The following is a 19,634-nucleotide window of genomic DNA, read 5'->3' on the forward strand; positions in this document are numbered from 1 at the left end:
TGGGGGTGAATGTTTTGATTTGTTCTGCATTCCGTCCATCAATTGTGTGTCTTTTGCTTTCAAGCACCAGTCCAAGCACACCGCCAGCCAAGCGCCAGTCCACGCACACCGCCAGCCAAGCGCCAGTCCACGCACACCGCCAGTCAAGCGCCAGTCCACGCATACATCCAGCCAAGCGCCAGTCAACACACACCTCCAACCAAGTGCCAGTCCGCACACACTGCCAGCCATGCACCAGTCCACACACACCACAAGCCAAGCGCCAATCCATGCACACCACCAGCTAAGCACCAGTCCACACACACCGCCATCACATTTTTTTATGCACAAAAGAAAACCCAAACCAATTGGCAATAGATACAAAACTATAACTACAAACACAACAGCTATAACTAAATACTTCACACGAATACCAACCATGAAATCTGAACAAAAAATATAAAACGATACAGACCAGTCAGTTTACGCTCACAGTTGCAACCAAAAACTCAGTTGTGTGTGGTACAATTTAAAACATGTGGGCACACAGCCCAGGATTAGAAGGACAATAGGGGCAGTATATATAACTCTCCTTCTGCACACCACTTCGGGCACAGACTACATTTCTTAGCGTGAAAGTCTTTTTTGGCCGTGGGAGGAAGCAGTGGCGTAAAAATAGCCCCCCAGCCCCCCGGCGCAGGGGTGCCCAGAACTCCAGAGGGTCCCCTCTGGCACCGTGCACGGGTAGCAGCTAAGAGATCATGACTGGGCTGAAGCATGGGGGGCCCCCTCCATGTACTCTGCCGGAATGCCTCCTCAAGTTTTGTTATGCCACTGGGAGGAACGTGATCAGGAAAATGGCGATCTTTCAATTTAGCCACATTCTCTGCCACTGCTTCTCTAGGAACTCCTGCCTGTTCCACTAAAACAATGCTGCCTATCAGACAGCTGAAACTGAACAAATGTAATCTTTAACTTTGGAGAGCAATCCTTAAATACAACAACAGCATTGTAGCTTGCTAAATCGAATAAATGGATAGCCAATTTCTTATACCAAATGTACGCCTTATGAACAGCAGTGTAAGGTTCCAACCTCTGATCTACTCGCCCTACACCACCCGTGTTCTTATTGTAGTCTAAAATGCACACAGGATTGCGCACTTCACTAACCTGAACCCAAACAGTCACAGGTGAAGTACTTTCATCAGGGATGGTAGTCAGCTCATCGACATCTTTCCTGTCAGAAAACTTCAGAGCTAGAAGTTCATCACTACGCAAGGCATTGCACTGTCCCTTCACGGGCTTTTTACAAACCAGCTCTTTTGGGTAACCTTTATGGTTAGAGCGGATTGTGCCACAAGCAACGGTGTCCACTTTGAACAATTCCCTGAACAATGGCACACCAGTGTAAAGGTTATCTACATATAAATGTGGACCTTTGTTAAAAAGTCCTTTTCCAATTTCCGACACAATTTTCTCTGTAACTCCGAAGTGGACGGACAAACCGGGAGGTCAATACTACAATCCTTACCAGAGTAGGCCCTGAAATTATAGACATATCCAGTACCACTCGCAGACAGACCATACATTCTAATTCCATAGCGTGCCCTCTTGCTAGAAATGTACTGCCTAAAAACCAATTGGCCCTTGAACAGGACCAAAGATTCATCCACAGTTATTTCTTTCCCTGGCACATAGATTTCTGAAATCATTCTACATGGTGATCAAGGGCAGGCCGAACCTTAAAAAGACGGTCACAATCAGGGTGATCTTGAGGCCATGCTAAAGCATTTTCAACAAAATGCAACATCCGAAGAAGAAGCAGATACCAATTACGAGTCATGGTTGCATGAAATAAAGCCAGTGCCATCAAGGAATCAATAGGCCAATATGAAGACAGCGATGGCTTCCTTATCAGGCCCATGGAAAAAGTTAAACCCAAGAACTTCTTTAGCTCATCCAGATTTGTGGGAGTCCTCATCCAGATTTGTGGTAGCTCTAGAGCGGGGCTTAAGTCTGACACTATTGTCCCTCAAATACTGTTCAGCATACAAGCTACAGCTTCCTTATCAGGCCCATCAAAAAAGTTAAGCCCAAGAACTACTTCAGCTCATCCAGATTTATGGGAGTCCTCCTCCAGATCTGTGGTAGCTCTAGAGCGGGGCTTAAGTCTGCACTGTTGTCCCTCAAATACTGTTCAGCATACAATTTAGTCTGCTGAACAATCTCAGCCAAAAATACATTGTCCATAAACAACTGAAAGAAATTTACAGGCAAAATATTTTCACAATTCACTCTACACCCTTCAAAACCACTAAGAGCAGGCAAAACCAGCTGCATCATGTTTGGGTCAATCCAGAGTCCAGCACTTCCAATGGGAAGCCTTGCAGTTGTGGCCTGTAATCCAGATGCCTCTTGCTGCACTATCGACACATCGGTGTCTTCCTCTAAAACAGGCACTTCGTCTGCACTGAGAGTAGCTTCATCCGCACTGAGATTAGCTTCATAGTCAGATGATTCCTCTCAGACAGAAAATTCACTGCCAGAAACCTAGCCTTCCTCCTCTGCCTCAGATGCAGAGTCAGTCTTATAATCATGGTCAGAAGAAGACTTGAAGAGCATCCCAACAACCTGTTGAGCAGTAATCCTGCAGCTGGACATAATCCTTAGTTATTCAAGTAACTTGACAAATAAGTCAAGAGTACCCACCACTTTGTAAAAAAAAAAGTGATAAAGTGTGGCTTTATAAAACAAAAAAGACAAACTACTGGCATATAGCAGTTGTAATGTAAAGTCAATCAATACAAAGTACACAAAGAACTATATACTGTAAAACAATACCACTCACTTGCCAGATGCTGTTAGACTCCTCAGCACCTACTTTGCACAGACACAGCGAGCACCGATATCCCACTAGAAAAGAAAACAAAAGAAAATTACACACAAGGCAACACAATGCACATTGTGCACGAATACAAGGAAAAAAATGTAAATAGAAGCTAAATATGCTGCTATTATTACAACATGTCCAAAAAACACATTCATGCAGGTAATTGATACTCATTTGTAGTAAACAATATAAAAAAACTTTTCTCTTCCAGGGGATACTCATCAATAGTCATAAGCAGTGAATTATCCCCGCCCACATGCGGGATCCCGGAGTATATATGCATATATATATATACACCCAGATCATAAAGTAAATAAAGATTTTCAACCCCATACACCTACATATGTATGCATACCTACATATATGTAAATATGCAGCCCCATCAAACAGTCTAAAACAAATAGGGCAAACAGCCAAGATTACACCAGTTTTACTTGTATAACAATAACTCACTCAAGACTGCTTGAAATAGAGACCATACACTATAATGGTTTCCAACAAGACTCCTTTATTTTCCAAAAATAAGGAAGAACAGGTCATTGCAGGCAGTTTGGCCCAAGGGCTGCATAAGAATAACTGTCTTAGTACAGAAAAGACAACTGGTACCTTGCCTTTAAGGCTTACAAGGATCTAAGCACTTTGCCTTTAAGAACCTCAGGGAAAACTCTGCTCCCAGCATGCCCCACAGGTGACAGTTAGGTCAGATCTTTTTTCCAGCTCCTTCTGTGTGGATCCTGGAGCTTGAGCTCGACAGTTTTCTGACTTTTCTGTCAGGAATTGTTATTTTTCTTGTTTTTTTGCGGTTCTCCTGTGCTGGTAGAAGTTTATCTTCATTTTCTGACAGAAATTCTTCATCTTTTCCTGTCAGAATGCCGGCTCTTTTCCGCAAATGTCCAGCCTGTGGAAGAAGATGGCCATTTTAGATCTACATTCTGTGTGTATCGCCTGTCTTCCTTCTAGTCACAAGATAGACTTGTGTTATCACTGCAAGTTTTCTGCGAGGACTCTACGTGACAGAGGATTCGCCTTCCAGCTGTGCTGGAGAGAGGAATAGCCCAGTTGGAAAGTGGCCTTGTGAGTCAAGAGCCCTCCTCTCATCAGGAACATCGACGCCAGCATCATGCTGCCTCTTCGACTTCGAAAAAACTGCAGATTCCAGACTGATCGCCGTCGATGTAGTTACCGCTGTCGAAGAAAAGGCCTACACAGTCTCCGACGTCAAGACGGCGTGAGTCTCCGTCGCCGAGAAAGGCTTCGACGTCGAAGCGGACTACCTCGGGTTTCGAGGAATGTTCAGGATGCGGGTCGATCGACATCTAAGCACCCATCGATGTCGAGGCATTCTCCGTCGCCGCACCGTAGGTCGACGTCGAGAAGTTCGCCGACGAGCCCTCGAGACCAGTCGAAGTCGAGAACATGGAAGTCGACGTCGAGGAGGCGAGAGCACTCGCCATCGAGATCACCACGACGCCATAGACGGTCGACGTCTAGGTCCCCTTTGAAGAAGGTGGGGTCGCCGTTGAGGACAGCGAGGAACTTAACTCCTTCCATGCATCGCCCCACATCGGGGGAGAAGCACAGGTCGACATCAAAGGAGATGCATATGTTGACGTCGAGGCCATCGACGCCGAGGGACAAAGAGCCTACTGCTGCCTTGGAGGAGGTTGGAGCTGTATCTCGTTTGCCCTCAAGGACTTCATCGTCGCAAGGACTCCATATTGTCCAGGTTTCCCCGAAGGGCTCTCCGGTGGTTGGCGAAGGGCGAAGAGCCTCGGCGTAGAAAGTCTAAGGCCCTCAGTAGCCCGGGTTCGGACTATTCCCATACCTACTCTCCTTCACGCCTGTCAAGATCTCCATCACATACTGAGGCTCCACAGAGAACACCACGAAGATCAAGATCACCAACGGTGGTGTCTTCTAGAAGAAGTCTGCGCAGATCGCGCTCTCCGCGTTCCCATCATGCCCGTTCAAGAGACAAGCCTCACTCCTATCACTCTTCACCGAAGAGAAGGCGACAGAGGTGTTCCACCTGGTCTTCTTCTTCTACCAGGTCCTCGATGAGAGATTACTCTCCAACTTTCACATCTACACCTCCATCAAGGGTGTCTCCAATTGATGATCTCACCACCTTCAATGAGGTACTTTGTAGAGGAGCGAGTAAGTTAAACATTACTATGTCGGTACCCACTGTTTCCTCCTCTGTGATTTTAGAGACTCCATCACCGTTCTTCAGTCAGGCCTTTGCTTCCGCTTGTCCCTGGCATTATCGAACTTGCTATGCAGACTTTTCTGACACCAGCAAAGGTGGGTTCTGTGCCCTCCCGGATAGCATAGAAATACATTGCTCCTGATCAAGATCCACTATTTCTTCACTCTGATCCTCCTCCAGATTCCATCATTGTGGCAGCGGCTAGGAAGACGCACTCTTCTATGTCTTCCTCCTCGGCACCTCCAGATAGGGACAGCAAATTGATGGACTCTATGGGTAGAAAGATGTACAACACATCAGCATCTTTCATGAAGGTCGCCAGTGCCTCCGCTCTGCTGGGGAGATATGATGGATCCTTGTGGGATTCTCTGGGCCGTTTTGCAGACTAACTCCCTAAAGAAGATCAGCAAGATTTTCGGAAAATACTGCAAGAGGGCGGTCTTGTGGCGAATCAGATTATTAGTGCTTCCGCTGATTTGGCTAATCTGGCTGCCCACAGGTACTCCCATGGTATCTGTTCAAGGCATTCTGCGTGGCTACGGTTGACTGGCCTTAAGCCTGAGGTATAGCGGGAGATTACCAATCTACCATTCAATGGGTCTTCTCTCTTCGGTCCGCATGTGGACGATGAAATGGTGAAGATGAAAGCAGAATTGGACACAGTGAAAGCTGTGGGGCAAGAGAAAAAGAAAGAATTTCACAAGCGATTTCGCTCCTACGATAAACGCTCATTCCAGCAGAGGGGTCAAACCTCTCAGTCGTCATCGCAGAGTCATCAACAGCAACAGAGGTCTCATTTTCACCAACGAAGACCAGGTAGAGGAAGAGGGAACAATAAGCAGCAGACCTCTACCTCAAAGCAACCATCAAAGCAATGAGGGAGTGCTTCCTCTAAACACGTTGTCCACTCCGGTAGGAGGAAGTATCGCTGGTCATCTGGAGGAGTGGAAACATATAACCGATGGCAAATGGGTGGTAAATATTGTCAAGAATGGATATCTGCTATGATTCAAGACCCCACCACCATCGATTCCTCCGACTGGAGGACTCCGCTTGTGTCATCCCATTTTACACGAGGACGTAAACAAACTTCTGCGGAAGAAAGCCATAGAGTATGTTCCTGTTCATCAGAGGCGCCAGGGGATATACTCTCGATATTTCCTGGTCGGAAAAAGAGGTCCTTCAGCGGAGTACAGACCAATTCTGGACCTACGCATCTTGAACAAATATATCCGCAAAAAAAGGTTTCGGATGCTTGCCCTGCTCCAGATCTTCCCCCATTTACATCAAGGAGACTGGTTGTGCTCCATAGATCTGCAGGACGCCTATTTTCACATTTAAGTGTCCAGGAAACATCGGAAATTTCTCCGTTTTCAGGTTGCTCGGTACAATTATCAGTTCCGAGTTCTACCATTCGGACTCAAGTCAGCCTCACTGACTTTTTCAAAGTGCATGGCAGTGATGGCGGCTTTCTTCGCAGGCGGAGAATATTTATTTATCCATACCTGGACGACTGGCTTCTGAAGAGTTCCACTCCATCCCTACTTCAGTTGCATCTCTCCTACAGTCTCCAAATTTTGAACAAGCTGGGCCTACGAGTCAATTTCAAAAGATCGATTCTCAACCCACTCAGAACATTCACTACCTAGGATTGTCGCTAAACACCGTGGATGCAAGCGTGTGTCCGGCGGAGAGATTTTCATCGATCAGGATGAAATGCCAAGAACTCCTACGGCCTATCCACCGACTGTCAGACAAGTGTCCTCTCTCCTGGGGTCCATGGCTTCCTGCATCTTCATCGTCCCCAATGCCCGATTGTACATGCGTCCCCTGCAACAGGCTCTGGAAGACCAGTGGGTGCAAGCGTCAGGCAGTTGGGAGAATCGGATTACTCTTCCCCAGTCTGCCAGGGACTCCATCAGGTGGTGGACAAAGAGGTCGCATCTAATGAAAGGTGTTCCCTTCCATCAAGTGACTCCGACTCAGACCATAGTTACGGATGCCTCCCTAGAGGGTTGGGGTGCTCATATGGTTCACCTTCAAGTGCAAGGGCTATGGTCGGACACAGAGAGGGGATATCATATCAACTTACTGGAACTGAGGGCCATCCAGCTAGCCCTCAAGTCCTCCTTCGCGTCTCTTCGGTCCAACTCCCTCTTGATTCAGACAGACAACACCACGACGATGTTTTTATCTGAACAAGCAGGGAGGCACCAGGTCCAGAATTCTGTCCCAGGAGGCACAAGCAATTTGAAGTGGTTACTGGCAAGACACCTCACCATCACGGCGGTTCACGTTCCGGGCGCTCTAAACGTCCTGGCAGACTTCCTAAGCAGAGAGTTCGTAGAAGCGCACAACTGGGTGCTAAACAACAAGGTAGCTCAAGACATCTTTCGAAGATGGGGGATTCCGGACATAGATTTGTTCGCAGACGCAACAAAGGCCAAATGCCCCATCTACGCATCCAGGTTTCACCAACCAAGTTCAAGCGGGAATGCTCTATTGATAAGATGGTCTCAGAGCTTACTCTACGCTTTTCCTCCGCTGCCTCTCATCTCGGCAGTGATCACCAGGTTCTACAAGACCAACTCCAGGATGATTCTGATCGCTCCAGAGTGGCCGCGCCACTGGTGGTACCCAGACCTTCTACAACTCTCCAAGGTCCCACACCGAAGGTTGCCTTGCTGTCCGGGCCTGCTGTCCAAGAGCCAGGGGAGAGTGTTTCATCCCAACCTTCCTTCGCTCAGGCTGACAGCATGGCTCCTGAAGTCTTGCGGTATGGACACCAAGACTTGCCAGCGGACTGTAGGAACATCCTTAAGGAAGCTAAGAGACCACCTACTAGGGCTTCCTATGCTTTCAAGTGGTGCTTGAATAATGGTCATGACCCGGTTAGAGGACAAGAACAGGTCATTCTGCCATATCTTTTATATCTGGCTAAGTCGGGCCTGCAATTCACATCTATTAAGGTACACTTAGCAGCAATTGCGGCATATAGGAAATCACCTACGCAGGGTTCTTTTTTCAAGATGCCAGTGGTGAAAGATATTCTTGAAGGGTTGAAAAAGGTCTATCCACCAGTAAGAGCCCCTTCTCCTCCATGGGAGCTCAAGTTGGTCCTTACCAAACTGATGGGAGCACCTTTTAAACCGATACACAAGTCCTCCCTGCAGCACTTGTCTTGGAAAGTAGCCTTCTTGGTGGCTATTACGTCTCCTCGTAGAGTCAGTTGCAAGCATTGTGTTGTAAGGAACACTACACTGTGTTTCATTCAAATAGGGTAGTTCTAATGACTCATCCTAGTTTTCTGCCTAAGGTTGTCTCAGATTTTCACATTAATAAGGGAATCACTTTACCTTCTTTTTTCTCTAATCCTTCTACTCCCCCTGAAAGGGCCTTACACTCCTTAGATCTTAAGAGAGTGTTTAAGTTTTATCTGGACAAGACTAAAGATATAAGAAAGACGGACCGACTATTTGTCAATTACGGTCTTATTAATACTGGTTTAGCAGCGTCTAATAGGTCCATTTCAAGGTGGATAGTCTCCTGCATTTCTTTGGCCTATCAGTTGGCTAATATATCTCTTCAGGGAAAGCCTAAATCACATTCAACCAGAGGAAAGGCCTCTACTACGGCCCTCCTCAGGAACATTCCCATAGCAGAAATCTGCAAAGCAGCTACATGGCGGTCTGTTCATACTTTTTCTTGCCATTACTGCTTAGATTCAGATGCTCAGGCAGATGATCAAGTAGGTCGGGCATCTCTGAGAAATCTGTTTGGTTGATTGCCTGTTTTCAACTATATCACTGTCCTTTTATTTCTAGTGCTGAATTGCTTGTCCGCGAAGTGTGGGGTATGGGCTTGCTATTCTATTCACTGCTTATGACTATTGATGAGTATCCCCTGGAAGAGAAGGATAAGTTACTTACCTGTAATCCTAGTTCTCTTCCAGGGGTATACTCATCAAAGTCATAAGCACCCCTCCCGCCTCCCCGGACGAGCAATGTGAGTACAAGATTTAAAGTGTTTCAGTACGCCTTTACAAAAAGAACTGACCTAACTGTCACCTGTGTGGCATGCTGGGAGCAGTGTTCCCTGAGGTTCTCAAAGGCAAAGTGCTTAGATCCTTGTAAGCCTTAACGGCAAGGTGCCAGTTGTCTTTTCTGTACTAAGACAGTTATTCTTATGCAGCCTATGGGCCAAACTGCCTGCAATTACCTGTTCTTCCTTATTTTTGGGAAATAAAGGAGTCTTGTTTGAAACCATTATAGTGTATGGTCTCTATTTCAAGCAGTCTTGAGAGACTTATTGTTATATAAATAAAACTGGTGTAATCTTGGCTGTTTGCCCTATTTGTTTTAGACTGTGATGGGGCTGCATATTTACATATATGTAGGTATGCATACATATGTAGGTGTATGGGGTTGAAAGTCTTTATTTACTTTATGATCTGGGCATACACCTGTATATGTATGTACATATATGTATGTATATATATATATATTGCTATATGCTCCGGGATCCCGCACGTGGGCGGGGATAATTCACTGCTTATGACTTTGATGAGTATACCCCTGGAAGAGAAATAGGATTACAGGTAAGTAACTTATCCTTCCTTACCAAACACTACACAAACTGCAGCTCTACTAGTTCCGAAACCACAAGCACAAGATACACCAAAGTAAACGACAGCTTTGCACTAAAATGAAAAAAAAGTTATGATCACAAATAATGGCAAAACACACAGACCTTCAGCCGAACTACATTTAACACACAAACTTTCCATGGTGGTCTAGTAGCTTCTGACCCCCTTAGGGGTACATGGGCTTAAACATACAAGGCCTAGAAACAGCCAGAATATTTGCCCCCAAAAGGGGAGTGATCCTTGCCCAAGGACACACTCCCCCAAACATTTTTCACTACATATAAAAAAATCCCTGGTGTTAGATGGGCCTAAAAAGATAAGGCCAATCTGCCCCCAAGAGCGGCAGAAATGGCCAAAACATTCATCCCCAAAAGAAGAGAGACCTTTGGCCTAGAGGCCACTCCCCAAAACATTTATAATTGCATACAGAAAAATCCCTGATGGTCTAGTGGCTTCTGCCCCCCTTGGGCACAGATCGGCCTAAAAATATAAGGCCGATCTTCCCCCAAGAGGGCTAGAAATTATCAAAACATTCACCCCAAAAAGTGGGGTGACCCTTGCCCAAGGGGGCACTCCTCAAAACATTTTTCACTGCATACAAAACAAATCCCTGGTGGTCTAGTGGCTTCTGCCCCCTTGAGGGCAGATGGGCCTAAACATATACGGCCAAGGTGGGTAGAAATGGTCAAAACATTCATCCCCAAAAGGGAAGTGATCCTTACCCAAGGGATTGCTACCCGTACTTATTAAAAAATGAATCCCTCGCTTCTAGTGGTTTTCGATCCCCCGGATGGTAGATCGGCCGAAATAATGGCTGATCTAGCCCATGGGGGTGGGAGAGGGGTGGAGGGCGAAACAGATGGAAAAAAAAGGAAATTTCACCCATGGAAACGATCCTTGCCAAAGGATCAACCTAAAAAACGGCCGAATCAGCCCCCAGGGGAGCAACCCTTGCCTAGAGGATCACTCCCCAACAACACAAAAAAACCATCTCTGGTGGTCCAGTGGATGGATACCTGCTCCACGATCGCCGGCCTCACCCGCGATTGTGCAGCAGGAATCCATTCAGACCAGGCACAGGGGGAAAGAAAAAACTTTTTCTTGAGGCCCGCAATCGTGCAGAAGCAATCCATTCAAAACAGGCACAGGGGGAAAGGAACAACTTTTTCCTTTCTTTCTGTGTGTGTTTACCCAAAGAACCCCCGCCACCGCACCCCCCAAGAGAAGGACATACCTGTTACACATCCTCTCTCTGTACGCGCTGGCAGCAAATGGCTTCTAGCGTGTCCCCAGCAGCCTATGATGACGTTGGCGCGCCATGAGTTCAGCAACATCATCCGGTTACCAAGGGAGGGGTTGGAGGTGGCAGCGGAAGCTTTTCTGCTGCCATCCCCTGTGGGGTCATGTAAGGGGGACGACCCACAGAGAGAGCGCTAGCACTTCCCCTGCGGGCCAGTGCCAGATTGTAATGGATACGTCCTCGGCACAGCAGCACCGCTGACGAGGACGTAACCATTACATCCTTGGCTCACAACGAGTTAAAAATGCAGCATCATTGGAAGGGACAATAATGTCTGAAGATAACACTTAGGTGTGATTTCCAAGTGAGACTTGCAATGTAAATAAGGCCTCATGTATCAGACCTGAAGTTGGTGGTGAGCCACCAACAGTTTGATTCACTCCAGGAATCTTCATAACTCTCTTAGCAAGTGTAACTCTAATATTCTTTGTGTCCCAGTTCTGCTCAGTAAATATTCTACATACCCTACTATATATACATCAATGCAGCTCTAATTGCACATTTTCTTTCTTCTCTTCACATAGCAATCAGTAGAAGGATCAAATGATTATCAGTATTATTGATAGAAGATCCAATATAAAGAAGCCTACTTACTCCTCTTTCCTACTGTTTCTTATGAGACAATTCGAGTTTTCCTATATTCTTCTGAGGCTTTTTAGCACCAGTTTGAATCATGTCCAATATCCCCACAACATAGGCACTGCCTAGCATTTCAGCAGTGTTTCAATTTCTGTTAAAGAACCCCTAAATGCTCCTACTTGCATAGGTTGGAAAAAATAGAATAGATTTCCATGAACTTAATCTTTACTTTTGTCTTTCTGGTTATCTGTGTTCAAACAACAGTACCCAATCAATAAATTCTGAAAATGAAGTAGGACATTGTGGACAGACAAACCGATAGACGTTTCAGCTGCCAATTGTCTAAAATGAGTTATTTAAGTCAATACTTCCATTCCACCTTAATGAATATTGCACTATACTTCCTCGTTATAATAATCCAAGTCAGGTCATTAAAATATATTTTCAAGTGCAGGTAAAGGGGAGGGTGCAATGATCTGTCCCACACTCTGTGAGCAGCAGCACAACTTCTATGAATAATTCCTACTAACAAGAAAGTTATGCAATGGACAATACTGGATATATATGATCTAAACCTACTCCTCACTGCTAAAAAAGATGCTGCTTCTGGTCATGATCCTAACAGTAGTTTTGAGACAATGACTAAGGGCCTGATTACGTCTTTGGCGGTGTGCCACGCAGCGCCCTGCTGTACACCACTGAAGCCGCACTGAGACCGCCCGCCACATTCTGAGTTTTCTCCTGGTCTTGCGGGGGGTGCTTTGGTGGTCCCAGGCGGTAAGCATTAGAGAGGCACCGTAATGGGAACATCAAAGCAAGTTCCTGCACGGCATGGACTGTTAATTCTATGCTGTGCAGGGACTGGGGGTGCATGTTTGCATGGGGCACGCCATTTGACCAACTGCTTGCATCCCCATGGCCCTTAGGCACCAGGTGTCCTCACCGCCACAGTTTTCATGGCGGGCACACCGCCATGAAAAGTATGGCTGTGAGGAAACTCAGATTATGCTCCAGCGCCGCCAGCATATTGCTGGGCCATACCGCTGCGCCACCACTGAGGGATCCCAGGCAATTGTGGCAGTCATAATGCTGCAGTCAGACCGCCAGTGCGGCGGTTCCTGCCACCCCAACGGCAGTCTGATGGCCTGCCGAAAAGTCCCCTCATTCACTGCAATGGATGAACATTAACCAGGCCTCGAGAAATCTACTAATCCACTCGCTGTGCCGAGTTAGATTTTATCAGGGTGAGCTCCAGCGGACACAGAACAGGTGGTCTGTTCATTCAGAAGTGAATGAGCAATAAAGATCCCTTTAAATCATGTTTTATTCTTCGCACATTTGATGTGCGTTAAAAGATAGATGCCAAATGTCAGCCTATGGCTGCTAAATTTATCCTGGACATTGGTGTATACATTTCTTTCTCTGATTGCAAAGTTAGTGGATTTTGTAAAGTGAACTGTCTGACAATCATGCGGGTGTAGAGAGAGTGTGAAATGAAGGGCTGTGGGATGTCATTTAAATAGCTTGTAATGAACTGTACAAATATTTCTAAATATATCAGCAGTTAGGAAAACACAATTTTTTTGCAATTCTGAAGTGTAATGGAAACTAGGGGTGCATGTTTGCATGGGGCACGCCATTTGACCAACTGCTTGCATCCCCATGGCCCTTAGGCACCAGGTGTCCTCACCGCCACAGTTTTCATGGCGGGCACACCGCCATGAAAAGTATGGCTGTGAGGAAACTCAGATTATGCTCCAGCGCCGCCAGCATATTGCTGGGCCCTACCGCTGCGCCACCACTGAGGGATCCCAGGCAATTGTGGCAGTCATAATGCTGCAGTCAGACCGCCAGTGCAGCGGTTCCTGCCACCCCAACGGCAGTCTGATGGCCTGCCGAACTCGTAATCAACCCCTAAGTACTGTAGAATGTAAAAAAAAAAGTCCCCTCATTCACTGCAATGGATGAACATTAACCAGGCCTCGAGAAATCTACTAATGCCAAATGTCAGCCTATGGCTGCTAAATTTATCCTGGACATTGGTGTATACATTTCTTTCTCTGATTGCAAAGTTAGTGGATTTTGTAAAGTGAACTGTCTGACAATCATGCGGGTGTAGAGAGAGTGTGAAATGGAGGGCTGTGGGATGTCATTTAGATAGCTTGTAATGAACTGTACAAATATTTCTAAATATATCAGCAGTTAGGAAAACACAATTTTTTTGCAATTCTGAAGTGTAATGGAAACAAAGATTTTAATACGGTCAAAACAAATCGGAACACTTTACTTTGTGATTTGCAAATGATAAAAATTTGCTGAAACTCGATTTCCACACATTATCGTTTGCATGCTATATAGTTTTATCAGTAAAGCTGCATCTCAGTTGGAAAGTTTCTGGCCATTTCAATGGAAAATGTTCTGTCTGTAAACAGCAGCTAGTAAAATATTTATTAAAAGTGAGAGTTTTTAAATATGAACTGAGAAACATTCCTGCCCAGTCTTGATTACAATGCTATTAGTAAACTAATAGGCAATTCAGGAATCATGTGTAGCCTATATGTGTTCGATTCTTATTAGACATGTAGCAAAAGGTTAGTCTATTACATGGAGGAAGAGATTTTTGAACAGCAGACATGCTTAACTTACATATTTGAAGATGCTCTCATGTGATAGTGAAGAAAAAGGCTAATTTGTGAAATAACATTTTTGCCTGGGATCACACAATTTGCGCCCAGTTTACGTGTCAATCACATTACAGTTAGATCAAGTAGAATGCAGGTCTGGTAATATGTTTACGATTTTCTACAGTACATCCTGCCATTTGGACACAATAGAGCCAAGTGGGTATTTACAAAAAAATCTAGGGGACTTTCCATGACTGCAAACACTCCAATTATATTTCTTCCTGGACAGCTGTCTGTTAAGGGTTCCTTCAGAAAGGTGTTTGTCATATCAGGCCCTAGTTCTCTAGACCATGTTTGATATTGGGTGCAATGAGCAGTCTGAAATGTCTCTGTGGAGCCAACTTTTCCAGATAGGAGTGCTGCCAAGGGACAGCCTTGCGTGAAAGGCACCCTTCGAAAGCAGACTGCAGGCATCGAAGGATTTCTATACATTTGGTATGTGGGAGGGTTGAAGAGCACAGTGATGGTCATCTGAATACAGTGCCTTACTGACAAAACACGATCTAGTTGCGGCACCATTCTTGCCTCTTCTCCACTTTTCAGAGTTGAATCAAAATCTCGGGTGGTTTAGGAGTCCCTTATGCATACCAGCTGATTCTTCAGTGAATTCATCCTAATGGTTGTGTACGGATTCTTGACTAGAATTGGAAGCATTCGTCCATTGCTTGAAATACCAGTGTTGAGGCAAGTCTACCTCAGCCAAGGAAGGAGAAAAGAGCATAAAAAGCAACAGTGTGAGGGAAGCAGGTTCCAACGGAAACCACTAGCAAGGGTGTGCATCTATGCACAGGAAGGGACGTAAACTATGTTCACATCCTTACACACTGCAGCTCAAAGCTGGGTATTAATAGCGTTATGAAGGAGTTGAATGTCATACACCTAGGTGCCAGGATGCCCCACGGAGGTTAGTAATATGAGAAATAAGATTAGAAACTACAATGGGAATAATGTTGCCCTCACTGTAGGTCACTATATTTATGCATAGCTACCTGTTCGCTGCACTATAACTGGTATGTAAGGAACAGTGGTTATTTATTGACTCATTGTAATACCGAACTATTTTTTAGTAGCATAATTACTGATACAATGAAGCATAGTTACTTATGTGTATGTTGACCCGGCTTACTACCAGGCATATTAGGTTGCCCTTGTCTTTAGCACAATAATTGATGCACATCTCTGATCCGTACACACCACACTTAATCCTCCTACATAAGCCAAACTACAACCTGCATCTGGCACTGGAACCTGATGTGAATCGGAGTGCTTTATGGGCTTATCTGGGGTAAAAAGCACTATGAAAATGGTACCGTAATATAGCGATCACAATACATGTTAATTATTACCAAGTCTTACTATCAGCTCTGACATGCTTGAAAAAGTAAGCTATTTTATCTAAAAAACAAGCAGTTTCAAAGATTGTTATCAAGTATGAGCAATGGGTACATTGCCGACTCTGTTAACAGCAGACATTTTGTATATTTTTACTCAATTATGAAGGATAAAGCTTGATGTGTGATAGTTTTCCCAAACATACCTTCATTAATTGATTAATGGATTAAATGTTGCTAATTTGTGACACATCTAGCAGCAGTGCCTTATGCCAGCAGATAATTGTCATTCATGTATCACTGTCCAAACTGCTCAGGTTAAGTATTCCACATACTAATGTAGACTATGATGACTTTGGACAGTAGAGTGTATGGTGTAATAAAGAAGCCCCAGAACTAAGGAACCCTAAAGCGAAGCGAAATGGACTGTGGCAGTCAAGGAGGAGTGGTGGTTGTTCCACAAGTTTCCAAAAAATATGCGGTGTGCATATGGATCATGGGGCTAGGTTATTGCTCGGTTGTTCTCTGGTTTCATTACCTTACAGTAACGTTTCTCGAGTTGGTTACTTGGATTACTCAAGCGCTTAAAAATACGTCTGCTTGTTGGATGTTCCTGAAGTGGCGTGGCAGCAGCATTCAGAACTTGTAGGTATGGCCACTTGTCGCTTTTACAGAGAAGTCATTTGATGTGTGGTTGCATTCTTCCACGCCCTAGAGGAATTTATATATATGTTTTCAAATAACCTCAGATAATAGGTAATGGTCTTGGTCTGCGCCTGATTGTCAAGGAATTTTAAATGTATATGAATCCATAAATGATACCAATACTGGGGTATAAGCTGTACAGGTAAGCAACTTTTTCATCCGTTATTTGATTTATAAACAAAACGAAAATAATTCTCAATTTTGGTCAAATTTAAAATGTACTTATCCCTAATTTTGTGCGTTCTTGTGATTCTATTTTATTTGGTTGCCTGCTCAGTAAGTTATGTTATAATCTAAGAAACTACATTTTGTCCCTTTATTCCACAGGTTTACATTTGGGTCCTCAATGAAGAGGAAGAATATAAACGGGCATTTGACCTTGGAGCAACTGGTGTAATGACAGACTATCCTTCAAAGCTGAAAATGTTTTTAGAAAAGTATTTCTCACAGTGAAAACCTGTGGGTATGCACTAGCGACAAGTAATTCATCACTTCAGCTCCCTAATCTCAGAGTCATTCGCGGAAACATTCAGCTGCGTTAAGTGGTGACATCAGCTAGGATTTTTACCTCATACACAAGACTGAAACACGTCGCAATCTTGCATTTTATGAACATACATATGTGAATCATATGTATGTTATTGCAGTCTAGTTTGCATTTGAAAATTGATTTAATATTAATCATAGTTGTGATGTACAAAACACAACTACTACTGTACTGTTCAGCTGCAGTATTTTACTTTCCCTAATGTTACCTGACTGTGTACGTTATTCTAGTGGAACAGCGTTGGAATTGCCATTTGTGGTTGAGCTTAACGTCTCTGCTTGAAGGGGACAGCAACACTGAACTCCAGACCTTATTCTAGACCAACGCTGATGGCCAGTACAAGAGAATAACATAAGGAAGCCCTTTGACTACTGTGAATTGAAAAAAGAAACCACGGACATTTTAATGAATGTTTTTAAAGTAGCTTTGATTCTGCCCTTCCTTTTTGTATGCAATGAGACGTATGTCACCTTACTGTTTTATTTAAAGTTTGCTGTAACAAAACAAACTTTGAGCATAGCTCAAACTTGTCAGTTTGCAATGACACTTAAAACAGTAATCCTGTCACTAGTTTGGGTTGTACGCACGTGTGCCCTTGATGAGTAACAATTGTATGTATGGGTCACTCATTTTAGCATTTCTGGAATATTGTCATCCAGCATGACCTATGTAGAGGCCCGGTGCACAAGAATCCAACCAGGCATATCTGCTCAAAGTCTGTTGTGGACCCCCTCTAGCCTGGGTTAAAGAAGTGAACGTGACCCGTACACCTGTATAGTACTGTACACTAATCTGTAGAAAGAATGTTGTAAATATGTACTTAATGTACAAAATGTGTAGCAGTGTTTTCTTCAATGACAGAAGGTACCCTGGTCTGTGAGCAGTAAGCTTCTAGGGAGAGAAGATTGCAAGCCATAAAGGGAATACAACATGTTGTGTTTCCGTGAATGATCAGCCTGTTGATAAAAGTGTAAAGGGCTCTTTGGTACTGCAGCAGACTATACTGGATCAAGAGCTTTGCAATGAAGCATGGTGGGGATAGGTCTGTTCTCTCAGTTTCACCAAGGAATGAACTTCACTTAATGTGCATGCTAAGTTGCCAGTTTGCTCTCTTTTGTACTGCGATGAACCAGAACATCCACATTTTGGTTTGCATATCTCAGAAATGTGTGTGACATATCTTTCTTATTCATGTGATGAGGACGGTATTGCTCAAAGTTGAAATAATCAGATGCTACAGATGTAAGATTTCCTTTCTGAGGTGGTAACCATCCCCGAAAGGTTGATTTGTATAAAAAGAAATTCACAGCACACTTACCAAAGTTGTCATTTAATTCACGATTTCAGAAATGAATATGCCATAAATAACATAGTGGCTTTCACAGTTAACTATAAATAGATTAAATTGTTCTCAATCCGTGTTATTAGGAAAACACATTGTGGTTTTAATAATAACTGCCAACAGGAGTTTTGTGGTCAACTCTAAATAAAATTTACAAATTCAGGTTAGCTCTACTGGCACTGCTTTCTAGGTAGAAGAAGGATGGACTGGGGCTTGAGATAGGTCTAGCATACGTGCCCCTAGGTAGGTCGGTAGAAACAAGGGTATGCATTTCCTAATGGAGAAGGGGAAACGAAGGTGGGAGGAGAGGAAAAATCCAGTTGTCAGCAAAAGGGAATGGGGGAATTGCTCCCTTAGGAGCAAGGGCCCTCACACATCCCAAGGGATGTCATGTTTCATAATCGGGCAGCTCATCGTTTGGCCGTCACAATGCCCAATGGGCGCCTCAAGGGGCCTCTTTGCCGGAGGTCTTTTCTTGTTGCTGATGTGAGATGGAAGATGTGATGGGGTGTGTGGTAGAAGGGGGTATGAGTAGAAGTGGAGGAGGAGTGTGTGTAGAATAAAATAACTACTAGAATCCCTAAAGTTTCTTTATTAACTGGGTTCCTGTGCTACGGTTAAAAGACTTATAAGTCATGGTGAGAGCAGGTGATGATGGACTTCTCAGGCTCCAGTTAGTGTGTGTGAAATAAGGGGGTCATATCACATCGGCAACAAGAAAAGACCTCTGGCAAGGAGCCCCCTTGAGGTGCCCCTTGGGCATTGCAGTGCCGGCCTAATAAGGAGTTGCCCGATGTTGAAGCATGACATCCCTTGGGTTGTGTGAGGGCCCTTGCTCCTAAGGGAGCAATTACCCCTTCCCTTTTGCTAACACCTGGATTTTTCCTCTCCCCCTGACTTTGTTTCCCCTTTCCGATTAGGAACTGCATACCCTTGTTTCTACCTGCAGTGCCTTCTATTCATTGATGCATCTAAATGCCTACTTCGGTTCTTGTTTGATGCCAGTATTAGCTGCAGGCTACGGTGCAGACCAGCCTCCTCAGACTATTGTAACATGTACAAAATCACATTTTCAAAAGTTAACTTCATGGTATCACTTTGATGTTATATACTCTATGCAAAGGATGGATTGGAAACATTTAATTCACCTTGTTTTTAGCCAGTGTAAATCTAGATAAATTCCAAATTTTTCCTAAAAGAGTACAAACTTCGCTTTGAACTCACTGCCTGGGTGATGTCATGTTCAAGTTAAATTCAGTGATCGTGCTTATACTGGCATGTATCACTGGTTCAGGTACACTTATTCGAGAAGCAACTTCTTCCTAATAGCACCGATGTAGAAATTCATTAAAGTCGGTATGCCATCTAAAGGTAACCACTGCAGGACTTCTACTATGACTGACTTTAGGCATGTATTCTGCTT

At 44.4% G+C, this 19,634-nt stretch overlaps 1 protein-coding gene across 1 annotated transcript in view; it reads left to right on the forward strand.

Moving 5' to 3' along the window:
- The window catches only part of GDPD1 (glycerophosphodiester phosphodiesterase domain containing 1), a 379,654-nt gene extending 361,470 nt beyond the window's left edge, over positions 1-18,184 (forward strand). The window contains exon 10 of the mRNA XM_085649395.1: positions 16,650-18,184. Within this exon, the coding sequence (XP_085505521.1) occupies positions 16,650-16,775 (126 nt within the window). The 3' untranslated portion in view covers positions 16,776-18,184. The remainder of the gene's footprint in view (positions 1-16,649) is intronic.
- The last annotated feature ends 1,450 nt before the right edge of the window (positions 18,185-19,634 follow it).

The sequence above is a fragment of the Triturus cristatus genome, chromosome 3_2 (assembly GCF_964204655.1).
Source record: "Triturus cristatus chromosome 3_2, aTriCri1.1, whole genome shotgun sequence".
NCBI classification, from domain to species: domain Eukaryota; kingdom Metazoa; phylum Chordata; class Amphibia; order Caudata; family Salamandridae; genus Triturus; species Triturus cristatus.